The sequence below is a fragment of the Podarcis bocagei genome (genome assembly GCF_964188305.1).
Source record: "Podarcis bocagei genome assembly, chromosome: 1".
NCBI classification, from domain to species: Eukaryota; Metazoa; Chordata; class Lepidosauria; order Squamata; family Lacertidae; genus Podarcis; species Podarcis bocagei.
The window spans coordinates 108600650-108614908 of NC_138125.1; the positions used below are offsets into that span (position 1 = coordinate 108600650).

The 14259-nt window shown below is 52.8% G+C and overlaps 1 protein-coding gene across 4 annotated transcripts; it reads right to left on the minus strand.

Moving 5' to 3' along the window:
- Positions 1-1425: 1425 nt before the first annotated feature.
- On the minus strand, positions 1426-13090 carry NR4A2 (nuclear receptor subfamily 4 group A member 2). 4 transcript variants are annotated; one of them, XM_081171683.1, is made up of 8 exons: positions 12729-13090; positions 10777-10903; positions 8820-9841; positions 6836-6965; positions 5668-5756; positions 4224-4426; positions 3774-3952; positions 1426-2994 (listed from the first exon to the last, which is right to left on the minus strand). In XM_081171683.1, exons 1-8 carry the CDS (start codon positions 12753-12755, stop codon positions 2738-2740), a joined length of 2034 nt encoding a protein of 677 aa, XP_081027809.1. In that variant the 5' UTR covers positions 12756-13090; the 3' UTR covers positions 1426-2737. The 4 variants fall into 4 exon arrangements, with proteins under 4 accessions (XP_081027809.1, XP_081027808.1, XP_081027810.1 ...); XM_081171682.1 differs by having other exon boundaries at positions 5593-5756; XM_081171684.1 differs by lacking the exon at positions 12729-13090 and having other exon boundaries at positions 5593-5756; positions 10781-10906.
- Positions 13091-14259: the final 1169 nt, after the last annotated feature.

Below are 14259 nucleotides of genomic sequence, written 5' to 3' on the forward strand. Positions count from 1 at the left end.
CTACAGAAGCTAAAACTAAGAGCATCTAGAGGCTTAGCAGATCAGATTACTGAAAACCCGGATCCTAAAGACTTCGACAAGAGATGCAACCCGATCCTAAGCTTATTATGGACTCGGCCGTAAATCCTGCTGAATGCAATGGGGTTTTATTCCAGAGAAAGAAACTGGAGCATTCATTTCCTATTCTCTTTATGGTTAACTGTTTCACAGTTACTTTAAAGCCAGCCCCTTCGAACTCTGTGGGACTTACTTCCGAGTAAAACACGCTAAACATTTCGTTGGGCCCGGGCACACATGCACATGCCGTTTCCAAGATCCATCTCTCCAAATTTAACCCTTAGGGAAAGGGAAATAACTACTCCAGTTCTAAATAAGTTCTCAGAAGAAAGATACAAGCCGATCCTAAGGACGTTTATTTTTGCAGCACAACCTCCTTGAACTCAGCTGCCTGGTGGACCTGCTTAGGATCGGGCTGCAAATCTGACTATGACGAGGCGCGCGCAAGAGAGAGAGAGAGACCTACAAGCTCCGTTGCAGAAGCCATTTAACCAAGCGCAATCTATTTCCCTTTATCAACGGGCCATTTAAATAGCAGCGCATGTGACCCTAGACTTCTAGTGGCAGGGTTGAAATAAGGTGGCAAGAAATCTGCAGAGAAATCAAGCAGAGGAAGAAGAAGGCAGCTCGCGAGGTCTTCGCCTCGCCTCGCCGGTCTCCACTTGAGACTGCAAGTTCCGTCTCCGAAATCACAGCACCGCTTTTTAATATTCAAAAATATAACCATCACAAGAGCAACAATCCCACCAGCAGCAAAATAAAAAAAAATAGGTGCTGTTTATTATTATTGTCACTGCCAGCTCCCTATATGGGCGTGGAGGCCGCCCTTTGATTAGACAGAAAAAAGACTGGATTCTGTTCGTTTACATGGATTTATTTGCTGTAAACATTAAAATTGTCTTTCTCAAAGAAAGAGTTTTTAGGGATAAAATGTCCAAGGCTAACTGTCATACACCATAACGGAGAGGGGCGGGGGTGGGGTTGTGGGGTGGAGAGGAGGCAGAAACTTAAGGAAGTGCCCTCCTGGAAATATACAAAGAAAAGAAAAAGAAAAACTACAGAATATGGCATTATATATATAGATATATATTAAAAAACTTCCTTACTGAAATGTAAAATAATATATTAACCGACAATTTTAGACATTTGTTTTTCAAAAAGAAAAATATACACCTTTTCCCAACCCCTCACACCCCCTCCAAAAAAACCCAAAAAAACTAAACCCGAACACTCCCGAAATAAAAATTCAAAGTGCTCAGTTAATTTCCAGGGAGTTCTGTATATGAGATATAAGCACTCTGGAAACGGTGAAAACGCTTGTGGCATGCAAGACTTGGCTCCGCTTCAGACAACAAAATAATCAAGATATAAACTGTTTTCTTTTAATCAGCATCAACAATACATACGACACTTACAAACAAGGAATGCCGGACGGTGTTTACAAAGACGGGAAATAGGGGTCCCTGGCGAAAGGTGTTTTGTTTTTTTCCGGAAAGTGGGCAGGTTGGGGTTTTAGGAAGGAAGAATCTGTTTGGATCCGTGTAACACGTGTGCCCACTTATTTTACAATTGAGAAAAACGTTCGAGGCTTCTTAGAGAACTACCAATCTTTATAAAATCTAGCAGACTACATAGTGTCTGAAATTACTATTTATAGAATATAGACATTACTGAAATAGCAAGTGCCTATAATAAACGTGGTCCTCCTAGAATGGCCCTGCTTTCTCTCGATTAGGTCTTGAATCGTCAACTTCTATCTATTTATTTCTTCAAGCTCCTTTGATTGATTCTTGTTATTCTTTACTTTCTCCTCCCCCCAACCCAACTCTCTTTTTTTAAAAAATTATTATTATTATCATTATTATTATTAGAATCGGTTTGAATAGCTTATTCATAAATAGGCACAGAATAGTTTTTTGTTTTCCTTTTAAAAAGAAAGAAAGAAAAAGCCAAACCGCATCTGGTGAAATGTACAATCCTTCGCCTTCTGTCGATTCATGCCGCCCCCGTCTCCCTCCCCACACCTTAACTGGTCGTCTATATATATATTACAGCTTTCCTTTACAGCAGAAAATGATTTTTTTATATATAAAAAAAGTCTTAGGTGGGTTCCCTTAGTACACTCTCCTTCCGCAGTAGCTAAGGCTCAGCTTCCTTATCTCAAAAAGTCCTTCATCATAACCATCATCATCATCACCACCATAATAGCAGTAGGAAATTCTGTTCCCCCCCCTCCCTTTTTTTGTTTTGTTTCGGGGAGACCGGGATGTATGAAGGATACTGTTTGTCTGTTTTAGGCGATAACAAAAAGCTTGTACCATGGGATTTGTGTGCAGTCCAAGGAACGGGATCCAGGGTGCCTATAGAGAGAGACCCCCGCCCCAATGTCCAGTCTCTGTCCTTCAGGAGAGGCCAACCACAGTCTGAAGGGATGGGAGCCCAGCAGCACTCATAGGTGCTCCTCGCGGACCAGGTGGGTTAGTCAGGCCCCTTCATCTGTTTACTTCCTTCCTTCCTTCCTTCCTTCCTTCCTTCCCCCTCGCTTCGAGGCTTTGAAAGTTCTTCACTTGGAAAGCTCAGCGGCAAAGAAGAGTCCTTCCCTCTCTTTCTCTCTCTCTGTGTCTCTTTCTTTCTTTCGTTTTTTCTTTCTCTCTCCCTCTCTCTCCCTCTCTCTTTTATTTTAAAAAGGTAGCGTGTCCAGGAAAAGTTTGTCGATTATTGCCGGCGGTGGCACCAAGTCTTCGAGTTTCAAGTAGAAGATGCGCTGCAGGCCTTGCGTGCAAAGCGTGCGCAGTTCCGGGAGCTTGCCCAGCAGTTTGGACAAGTAATTGGGCCGGTTCAAGCCGCCGTTGTTGAAAGTCACGTGGTCCTTGAGACAATTGACAATCTTGTTCTGCAGTTCCTCCACCCTCTTGGGTTCCTTCAGGCCGTGCCTCTCTGCAAGAGACAAGGGGCTTATTAGACTGGACGCAGTGTGTGTGTGTGGCCATCAGGCCTTGCCTAGAAGACGCAAACTTGCAGCTCCTTAATACCAGGAAGAAGCAACTCTCCACTTTAGCTGTGCCCTAGCTTGCAAAGGCTAGGCACTTCACCTGGGTGTAAATCTCGGAGAATCTCTTTTGAGAAGGCACGTGTAAAAATGGCAGTGTCCAACTTCTTGGGCACACCGTATCGGGTGTCAACAGACCAGATTAGCACTTTTGAGTGTGCAAGAGGGTCTAACTGTGTAGCAATAGCTCAACACGCACACGCACTGTCTGAGGATGGTTTTGTGCCTTGCATTTTCTATATTTGCAATCGTGAAAGCAGAGTTGTTATTCCCGATTCATTCAAGGCAGATCTGAAAGGGGCTAGGGATAAGAAGTCCATAAATATCCTCGCTCAATCCAGCATAAAATGCAGGAGTTTATTGGCGAAGGAGGAATTCTAATGACGAATGTATGGTAATACTGTATTATCATAGGAATCAGGTGGAAAGTGTTGGGGTGAGTATTGTGGACTTTAAAATGCTGAATGAAAGGTTTCTGGTTTATATATGGCAATTCTAACTCTGCCTTAGCAAATTGTACAAATACAATTGTAAGACTGCAAGCGAAGTGCGGATTCTGATTTGCATGGCTCACTTATAATGATGGGTGGGATGACGCAGTACTTCTTCCAAATTAATGAATCTGGAGGGGGGGACCGATGGGGGGGGGTAGGAGCCCAAAGCTCACCTGTCACCATGGCCAGCGCAGCAATGCAGGAAAAGGCGGAGATGTCGATGTTCATGTTCTGCAGGTTGGACGAGAACTCCACGATCGAGTCGATCCATTCGCCGAAGCCGCGGACGCACTGCAGCCGGTGCAGGACCACGCCGTTGCAAAAGATCAGCTTGCCTTCCACCGGGTTGGATCTGCCGGGGGAGTTCACCCAGGGGCGGACAGACAGAGAGAAAGAGGCAAACAACTAATTACTCGCCGAGCAATAAACGGAGGGCTTAAGAGGCACCTAATTACCGAGGAGTTAATAAAACGCAGCTCAGCGGACCTTGAACGGCTCAGGATTTTCTCATCAGACTGGCAGGCAGGCATCCATCCACACATCCATAGGCGCGTGCAAACACCCAGGACTGCGCCGCCTCCGATCCCTGCCTAATTGTCCCGGCTCTGCCTCCTTTTGCCTACCTGTAGGCTAACCGCAGGACGAAGAGCTCCAAGAAAGCGGATTCAAAGAGCAGGTCCTGGTCCTGTTTGGGGAGATCGGTGAAGCCGGGGATCTTTTCCGCCCAGCCCCGGATGATTTCCATGGAGCCAGTCAGGAGATCGTAGAACTGCTGGATGTGCTGCGTGTCGTCGCCGCTCATCTGATAGTCCGGGTTAGCCTGGAACTGGAGTCGCCATTCCGGAGAAGAAAGAGAAACGGATGGGGAAAGATGGGAAGGGAAGGCAAGTGGGGGAGGAAGGAGAGAGAGAGAGGAAGAGACCCCAGCAATTTAATGAGGTTCTCTAAAATATATCGCCCGTGAAATTGCTAACCCCATTCCGAGGAGGGGAGCCTGGTTTTTATAACAATTAAACCTCGCTCTGACCAGTAAGGAAATTAAGATGTTCCAGGGCAATTAATTCAATTAGGGGTGGTGCTAGGAAGGTGGAAATTGCCGTGGCCAAGAAGGGTCGGCTTAGCAGAGGCGCCCTGGGAAAGCGCCCCGAAGGACCCGCCAGGAGGGGAAATCCAAGCAGCCCCTGATTTTATTTTTTTGCCTCTGGAAAGGCGAGTGTCGTAGGATGGGTGCGATGGTGACACTAGGAAGGAATCCTCTTGTACACACAGGCCCGTATGTGTCGTGAAACACACACACACACTTGTATAAGCACATATGTCTAAGAAGATAAAACACATCCACGCAAGTGTCTGTCCCCATCATTTTATTTAATTTTCATTATTCAGACATATACACGTGTGTCGTGTCCCTGTTGGGGTGCAGAAGCACAGAAGGACCGGGTAATAATAATAATAATAATAAAGCTAGCGTTATGCGGTATGGACAGGGAAAGAGGGAGATCCCAATCGGCAAACCCTCCTCTCTCTTCCCCCACAAACCAGAATGAGCCAAAATATATACCCTGAATGAGCTCCCCAAAGCATTTCGGATAAGGAACTCCACTAAGGCCAGTGTATGTGCTGTCTCCAATAATGACTTTGAGGATCAGGCCTAACAGGTCGGTCCTACTCGCCGTTACTTCGAGAGTAGATCTTTCCTGATTCACTTCCCTAAGCATCCTAAGCAAATCCTGCCGGAATCAAAGGCCTCTCTTAGAAGCAGATGTGGGCAAGGCGTTGCTTCTAAGGCGTAAACCTCCCCCTCACATCCACCCCTGCCCCCGACCCACACCACAATCCTCGGCCTCTGGGCCCTGATGTATCTTAAGAGCAGTCCTCCAACATCCCTGCGGTTTCTTGGCAACAGAGAAATGGCCTCGCTACGGACTAGCCGCGTGCTCAGCGCGTCCCCCCGCGAGGCGGACCCTTCGGCGAATGTTGTCTCCAGCTTACCCTGGAATAGTCCAGGCTGGTCATAGCCGGGTTGGAGTCGACATGGGCTCTCACCAGGGCACTGATCAGACTCACCGGGGGCGACGGGGGAGAGGGCTCCTGGGGGCTCTTCGGTTTCGACGGCAAGCGACCCCGCCGGCCTTTTAAACTGTCTGTGCGAACCACTGCAAAAGAGAGAGCTGGTCAACTCGCCCGGCCAGAGAGGGAGCAGCTTCTGAACAGGAAAGCGAAGAAGCCTTGACATCCCTTACGCGACCGCCACCTCCGCCCCCCGGGAATGCAGTGCCCATAATTTCTTCGACGGCACCAGGAAGCCTCCAACACAAAGGTGTCCAGAGTTCCCACTGAATGAATATTCCTTTATTTGCTTTTCGTCTTGTGCGTATGTGCGCGCGGGAGCAAAAGTTGCTTGTTAAATGGAACCACCAGTGTATAGTAAACATCCTTGTGGATGGAAATCTCGACTCTGAAATTGGGGTGGAGCGGTGTAGCTTCTGTGAGCCAGGAATGGGCCTCAGCATTTTGTTCGGTCTTAGCCAGTGCTATTTTTCTAGAAAAAACAGGTGCCGAAACTCACTCTAAACACTTCCCAGTTGAGAGGTGCCGGCACTCACCCGAGAGTTCCGGTGACTTACCCCTGGGGAAAAAAGCCCTGGCCTTAGCCATGATATGAATGGCATTCTTGTTTAGGAAAGAGTGCATCTGAGCCTTGGCAAAATCCCAACCCCGCCTCGACTCTCTTTGCCCTGGGATGCCTCATCCTTCACATCTTAGACGTAAGGAACCTCTGCCTGGCTCCCTTCACGTCTAGGATGAAGGCCATCCGGTTCCAGAGAGGGGCCAGCAACTGCCTCTGCTTCTTCGATGTCATCCTAAGCTCCCTGGGCAGTTAAGGTCTCTGCTTGCCTGTTTATTTACTTCTCTGGGAGATTCCCCTGCGAGTCAGTGTGTGTAGGCGCTCGACTGTGGCCGTCGAAGGACCATGGTCCCAGAGCTCTCCGCTATCTCTGCAGGTTTACTGAAAAGCCTCCCCAGGCTTGCACTCGTTTGCATTTGCATAGGACTGAATAAGGCCCTAACGCTGCTGGGACGCGGACGTTCTCCGACGTGGCGAACGGGAAAGGAAGTGTGCGTGTCCGCGCTTCCTTCTCGCAGCTGTGGCTGGTGGCTACTCCGAGGACCAGCCCGCCCCCTCCCGCTCCCAGTCATCCCGGCAGCCCCTCCCCCCCCCCGCAAGCGGTACCTTCTTTGACCATGCCGACTGCCAGGCACTTCTGAAAGCGACAGTACTGGCACCGATTCCGGCGGCGTTTGTCCACGGGGCAGTTTTTATTCGCTAGGCAAACATACTTGGCGTTTTTCTGGACGGTGCGCTGCGGAAAAGAGGGGAGGAGATTGGGGTGGGGGAGTCCAAAGGAGGCGCCCTCGGTTAAATTCCCTGCACAGCGCCTCGCCATTTCCCCCTCCCACCCCCTCTCGCTCGCCTTCCCCTTCCCCTCCAGCCCTTCTTCTTTTCCAAGGCATTTATCTCGAAACAAATGGGAAGCGAGCGCGCCGGCCCCGCAGCTTCTTGCCGATGCTTGATATGCCAAGCGGAGGAGAGAGGAGACGTTCGGTAAATACAAATCCGTGGGCATTCATATTATTTACATTCCTCCGAGACCTTCTCTCTTTCAAATGATAAGATTATTCAATCAGAATGGGGGAAATAAAGAGATCACTTAATTTGACCATAGGGAATTCCGTTCCACTTGGTTAGCTTAGACACGGTTCTCTGTCCTAACCAATTTCAATCCGAAGGCAAAAGGCGAGCGCATGCAAATAGCTCCCTTCGCCCGCCCGCCCGGCCTCTGTTCGCCTCTCCTTTAGGGAGAGGAAGGAGGGAAATGGTGTTGTTGTTGTTGTTTTAAAGAGAGTGGGTTGGGCGACGAAAGCTGCCTGGGGAGGACAGCGACTTTCTGACACATGGACCACAGTTTTTCCTTCCTCTTTTCCCCAGGCGATGGGCTGCCTGTAGAGATTCTGAGCAGGCCTCAGGATGCAGCGTCGAGCGCATTAAAATATTAAAAACCCACCCTCATCCAACAGCGCCGGAGTGCGCTCCTAAATTCCTGGTTTGCCTTGATCCCCCTGGTACGCTTTGAGTCGGGTTGGAGCAGAGAAAGAGGTCTGGGGCTTGGCGGCGCTTTCTCTCCCCTGATTCCAAAAGCACGTCTCCGAAATCCTGATTTTTCCTGACTCCCTTGGTCAAGCAACCGGGCATCTTTTGGCCCTTGTGGTCTCTGCAGTGCCAACAATAAACCCTGGCGACAGAGGAGCTGGGTGGGGTTTCTTCCCCACTTCTCCCACTTTCATAAAGATTATCCGCCGTAACGGATTGTCCGTCCTTAACATATTCAGCAACAGAGTAGGACAAAAGCGTGGTCAACAAGAAAATAAATAAATAAAGTTGCGCTTGGCCAACTCTTCCGACGGCTGGGAAACGCGGGGTGGGGGAGGGGAACCCCAAATCTCTACTTTTGGCAGAGAGTTTAGACTAAAAGGGGCGATTGTAAATATCTGAGCTAGGAATATAAGCGTCTGGCGTTTCTGAAGCGCGTGTCAATATTCCCACGTAGGGAGACCAAAAAGGTGATTTAAACTGTGACTTTCTCAAGTCAAGGATTCGAAGGAGATTTGGGGACAGGTGAGTCGCGAACTGGTGGGAGAGTTTATGCCGCTTGAATAGGGCCCGATCCTATCTATGCGCGCTGGGACGCCTGGCGCGATTACCAGCTTGTCTCTCTTTAGGATGCAAAGGGAAGAGAACCAGGACTGAAGTTTATTCTGGGTTCATGAACCCTGAGCGCAAGTGTGAGGCTGCCCGCCATAGGGCTTCCTTCCTTTCAGGGCTGTCCAAGGCCGGGCGTCTAATGCGGAGTGGCAATTATCATACCAGGCTAAAACAGCCAGGTGTGGATTCCAATTTGCGGGGGCGGGGCCTCGGCCTAGATTGGGAGAGCGAAGAAGGGATCTATCCATTAGTGCCTTGGAGGAAGGAGCGATGGATGGGCACAGAGGACAGGATAGATACAGGGGAGGGAGGGATGCGGGGATGGAGAGCTGCGCTAGCGGCTCGGCAGCTGGAAAGACTGCCGGCGCAAAATCTGGTCCTCCTCCTCCATCACCACTTACACAGAAGCCCTCCCCCCGCCCCCTGTCGCGGCTCCTTAGCAGCAGCATCTCACCTTGAAGAAGCCTTTGCAGCCCTCGCAGGTGCGCACGCCGTAGTGCTGGCAGGCAGCGTTGTCCCCGCAGACGGCGCAGAGCCCCTCGTTGGAGGGCGAGCCCCGCGAGGGCGGCGACGGCACCTGGGCGTCCAGGAGCTGCGAAGCGTGCCCGATCTGCAGCCCGGGGAAGCCGACGGCGGCGGCCTGCTTGCGGATGGGGTTGGGCAGGGCGAAGGGCTGCCCGTCGTGGTGGTGGTGATGGTGGTGGGGCCCGCCGGGCTCGCCGTTGAGCGGCAGGGTGTGCAGGGGCCCGTCGAAGCGCATCTGGCAGCTGCCCACTGGCGTGCCTGGCGGAGACTGCTTGAAGGAGAAGAGCGAGAGGCGCGGCACGGCCGTCGGGGCCACCGCTTTGTGCATCCCGCCGCCGCCGCCGCCCCCGACGGCCGCCGCTCCGCCGTAGGCCTGCGCGTGGTGGTGATGGTGGTGGTGATGGTGGTGGTGGTGGAAGCCGTGCAGGGGCCCCGCCTCGTCCCACACGCTCTGCCCGGGGGCGAAGCCCGCGGTCGGGGCTGGCGGCGACGAGCACGGCTTGTAGTAGACGGCCAGCTCGTCGGGCTGCTGCGGCCCGGCGGCCGGCGGCGGCTGCTGGGGCGGCGGAGGGGGATAGCCGTGCGCGTGGCCGTGCAGGGGCAGCTCCTCGACCTTGATGGAGGGCGGCGGGGGCGGCGGCGGGGGTGGCGGAGGCGGCGGCGGCGGCTGCGAGGGCATTTGGTACAGGCAAGGCGGCTTGACGTCGTAGCCCGCGGCGGCTGCGGCGGCGGCGGCGCCGTAGTTGTCCATGAACGTACTGAAGCTGGGGAGAGAAGTGGTGGCAGTGATTTCAGTGTTGGTCAGGTCCATGCTAAACTTGACAAACTCGGGCGTTAAGAAGTCCGAGCTGTACTCCCCGGCAGCCGCCGAGTGGTGGTAAGCGTAGCTCTGCGTGGCCGGGCTGGCTCCTTGCGGCGAGGACCCGAACTGAGCCTGGACGCAGGGCATGGCTGCAAACGAGACACGGCACAACAACAACAACATGGCTCAGCTGGGGGGTCAGGGTGGTTAGCTGCTGCGCAGCAACAAGCCCCCGAAGGGGAAAACCCAGCCGCCCACACCGCCCGCCCACACCGCCAAGCTCCCTCCTTGCGCTTCCCCCTCCCCACCAACCACCGCCCTCACGTCGGGGAATGGGGTTCGGGTGGAAGAAGATGAAGGGCGCTGGAGGAGGAGGAGGGGAAGTGGGAAGTGGGGCAGCAAGGGGAGAAAGCCGGGCTGAGATGGCAGGACAGAAGAGCGGAGGAAGGAGGAAGTTCGACGCGGCCCACCGGCAGGGCGAAAAAAGCTGGCAGCAAAAGGGAGGCTGCAGTGGGGAAGATGGACAGAGAGAGTAGGAGTAGGAGTAGGAGTAGTAGGAGAAGAAGAAGAAGAAGAAGAAGAAGAAGAAGAAGAAGAAGAAGAAGAAGAAGAAGAAGAGGAGACAGGGAGCTGGGCGATGGGGAGGTGGGTCAGGCAGAGAAAGAGGTAGGGAAGAGGTCGTGGCGTGTAGAGGTGGGGATGGGGGAGAGAAGAGGGGCAGAGAGGGGGAAGGAAGGACTGATCGTGGGGAAGAGGGATGGGAACGATCCCCTCTAAGCAGAGAAAAGCCCCGCAGGCAAGCCCAACAAGGGCCGTCTGATAGCTGCCAGTGCTTGGGCTGCGGAAGGTGTAGCCCGCATATCCCTCCCCCCCACATCGCCCCAATATATTTCCCCCTCCCTCTCTCCCTGCACATCAGATCTCTCCTTCCCATTCCCATTCCCCTTCCCCTCCCCCTCCCCAAATTGTGCCTAAGCCCATCTCTCCGGACTTGCCCCATGTCTCAGTTTTCAGGTCCCCAGGAAAGGAGCGTTTGGGGATCTGGAGGAGGACGATGGATGGATGCAAATAGCCAGGGACTCACCCACCTTCAGCCGAGTGAGAGGCGTTTTCGGGGGGGCTAAAGGCGGACAGCGTCGGAATTCAATGGAGGGACAGGTTGCCAAGACGGGAGGGAAGCGCTGCGGACTCCAGAGTGACCCGGGTGCTCCCTGGAAAGCACAAGAAGAGCGGGAGGGAAACAAACACAGAGAGGAGAGGAGGGGAGGGGGAAAAAACTTGTTACTCTTTCAGCCTCACTTGGAAAGGACTAGGAGGGGAAGATGCGGCTGCCAAGGGACTCGATCCCCAACCCCTGGGAAGAGAGCAGGACTTCCTCCAAAGCCCAAGGCAGGGCAGGGGGCACCGAAAGTTTGGGGGCATTAGAACCTTAATATGTGTGAGCAGATGAGGGTGGAGATGTAAGGAGAAAACTTGCTTTGTGTTAAAAAATCTAAAGTAGCTGTCACGCGTGTCATTTTTTCCTCACTGTATATAACAAAAGTGCAATGAAATTTGCTTTGATTCCTCCTCTTACTTCTTAGTAGTGTATGTCTAAGTCTATCCATATATACACGCAGATAGATTATCAAATGCCCCAAGATTGACACAGCTTACTCGGAAGTACTTCAGTCATTAGGAAATTAGACACTTACGAAAATGTCCTTAGGGTGTGTGTGTGTGTGTGTGTGTGTGTGTATATATTATAGATAGATAGATAGATAGATAGATACACACACACATACACACACACACATTAAATGGCGACACCCACATCTCCCCCTCCTTCCCTTTCCTCTAGAAATTCCGCTGGACTGTAGGAAAAGGAGAAAAACAGCCATAAAGCGAATTAATTAAAAGGCACGCGCGCGCACAATGAGGAAGGCAATTAAAGAGCAAAGCAGCTCCGTCCATGACAGTCCCCGAAGCTGCAGGCGGAACAGGGCGAAAGGGCGCCCAAGGGACGCGCGCGCCGACAAAGTAGCAAATCTGAAGAGAAAGGGATCCCTCTCTCAACTCTTCCGGATGGCTTTCGGAACTGACCCACGTCTAAGGGGCGGGAGGGTGGCTGGCTTTTCCCGACCACTACATCCCCAAACACAGTTTCTCTAGATCTACAATGAAAACAGCGCCGGAAAGTTCGACAACTGAAGCCAGGCAGGCGGCCCGCCAAAGGGACTCTCCTCTTTGCGCCCACTCCAGATCCGTGTCCCCGGCATGCCCTAATTCGAATTCCATCCGAAGCAAAGGGTCTCTTCATCTGTCAGCTAGTTTAACCCCTGGCACCCTCTTCTTCCTCTTCTTCTTCTTCCCCTTCCTCCTGCTCTCTTCCGAATTTGGAAGGGATTTCCCTCTCCGGATCGACTCCCGCGCCGTCCCTGCTAGGTCAGGGAGCCGGCATCCCCCCCTCCCGGTGTTACAAAGCCGCGTGCGTTACACTAATTTAAACCCCCCACCAACCTCCGGCAGTAATAAAACCTTGAAAGGCGACGACGCACTGGCTAAGCTTCTCAACTGGCGGAGATCAAAGTCGTTCCCAAGCAACATACATCCGCCAAGCAACTTTTCTCCCTCTCCAATTGAACCCTGGACCAAAATCATAAGAAAATAATAATATAAAACCCCACACACCGAGGATCTTAACCCGCAAGGTTGCGGCACCAAGTCCAGAAGAGGCGAGCAGACTAAACCCAAAGTTGACTTTCCCCACCTTATAATAAGTGGAAACAGCCGATTAGGAATATAGGGGGGAGGGCACTGGTTGGAAGAACCCCCGACCTGAAGGCCGAACAGCGAGGTCTTTCTTTCTAGGAAGAACATTTGGAAGAAAACCTCCTGCACAACGTGTTACTATTTCCTTCCTTGCCCCCCCCCACGTCTCCAGTCTCCCCCCCCCCCGCTACTTTCCCTCGCCTTTGAGAAACCCGGGCAGCGCATCCAGATGGCAGTTAAGCCGAGAGTGCCCCCCCACCTCCAGACCCGGCGCGATCCACTTACTTGTTGGGCTGTGGCTGTTTCATTCATTCACCGGTGGGGAGTAGTAGCTCCGATTCCCAGGGGCGGATGGGCGAGGTAAAGCGAGCGAGCGAGCGGAGAGCAAGCGAGAGCGCGCGATCCCCGGCTGCTGCTGCGGCGGCGGCGTCTTCTCGGTCGCTCTCTCCGCCTGCCTGGCTGGCTGGCTGGCTGCTTGGCTGCCGGGCTGCCTGTCTCCCGCACGCGCGCCCCCTCCGCGCCCGCCTCGCCTCTCCTCTCGGCGCCGGGCGCCACGCACTCCTTCTCTCTCCAGGAAGTGCGGCGCGAGAGCGCAGCGCGGGGCGAGCAAGCCGGACGGACTGGCCCTTGCCTGCAATGTGCCTTTGTTTATGTGGGCTCCCTTTTGCCCAGCCAACATGCACCTCGAGTCTCCAAGCGTCAGTGCACGTCAGTGCCGCCCGCCCAATCAGCCGGGCCAGGGGCTGGATCGCTCCGTACCGTTGGCTAGCGCTCGCTTTGGTAAATTTCCGACGTGACATCACCAAGAGTGGCGCTTTTAAGGTGGGAAGCAACTCGCCGCCTCGCTCGCCTGCCTGCCTGCCTGCTTGCTTTCCCGCCTGCCAAGCTGGGAGCTGCTTTGGGCCAAAAGAGGGGCAGGGCTCGCCACTTTCCCCTCTCTTTCTGCCCCCCACACCTCCTCTTCTGGTACACCCCCGATGTCCGAGATTGTAAACAAAGAGAGAAGCCTACTTCCCTCTCCCCGCCCCCTGTTGTCACCGACCGAGCCCAGACAGCTGTCAGTCGAGATCTCCCCCACTCCCGCCCCTTCGCTGCAACGCGTGTTCATTTTATCTCACAGGAAATCCTAGGATGGCAGAGTTGGAAGGCACCACGAAGGGCATCTAGTCCGACCCGCTGCAAGGCAGGGGTCTTTTGCTCAACGTGGGGGCCCCAACCCACGTCCCCGAGATTTAAGAGTATCTACTATGCCCACTTCCAGATCTGAGGTGGAAATCCACTTTCCTCGGAGGGGGTCCCACTGAATTTGGGGGTCGTGGTTTAGGGGTGCCAACTCGGATGAAATATTCATAATCAGTCACATGATGTGGTGCACACACTGTTTGAATGGCAATGCCTATCAACTTTGGGGGGGGGTCAAATATTTTATGGTGGGGGGCGAAGGGACCTCAGTCCCTAGGAGCTGGCTCCTAAGGCGGGGTTTAACTTCTGAGTGAGCACACACAACGCTGCTCTGCATATCTGTCTGTCTATCTATCTATCTATCTATCTATCTATCTATCATCTATCTATCATCTATCTATCATCTATCTATCATCTATCTATCTCTATCATCTCTGTCCATCCATCTTTAACTGACCCATCTTTCTATCAGAGATTCTGTAGCTTCTCTTATCCCGGATGCGCCCTCCCCCTCCCCGTGCCGCTTCTGCGAGCGGGGCATTTGACAGGTAAAGAACCAGGAATGCATTGACGCAGCCAGTCCATCCCTTTTTAAAAGCTGAGACAACGCATGCAACAAGTTGCACAATCAGTC

Bases quoted from the DNA above. Each gene is read 5' to 3' on its own strand.
- NR4A2 (XM_081171682.1), bottom strand. From the start codon at position 12,755: ATGAATGAAACAGCCACAGCCCAACAA. The intron at 5,757-6,835 runs GTACCGCTTGCG...TCTCTTTTGCAG, and splicing joins AGTCGGCATGGTCAAAGAAG to TGGTTCGCACAGACAGTTTA. The intron at 2,995-3,773 runs GTGAGCTTTGGG...TGTCTCTTGCAG, and splicing joins TGCGCTGGCCATGGTGACAG to AGAGGCACGGCCTGAAGGAA.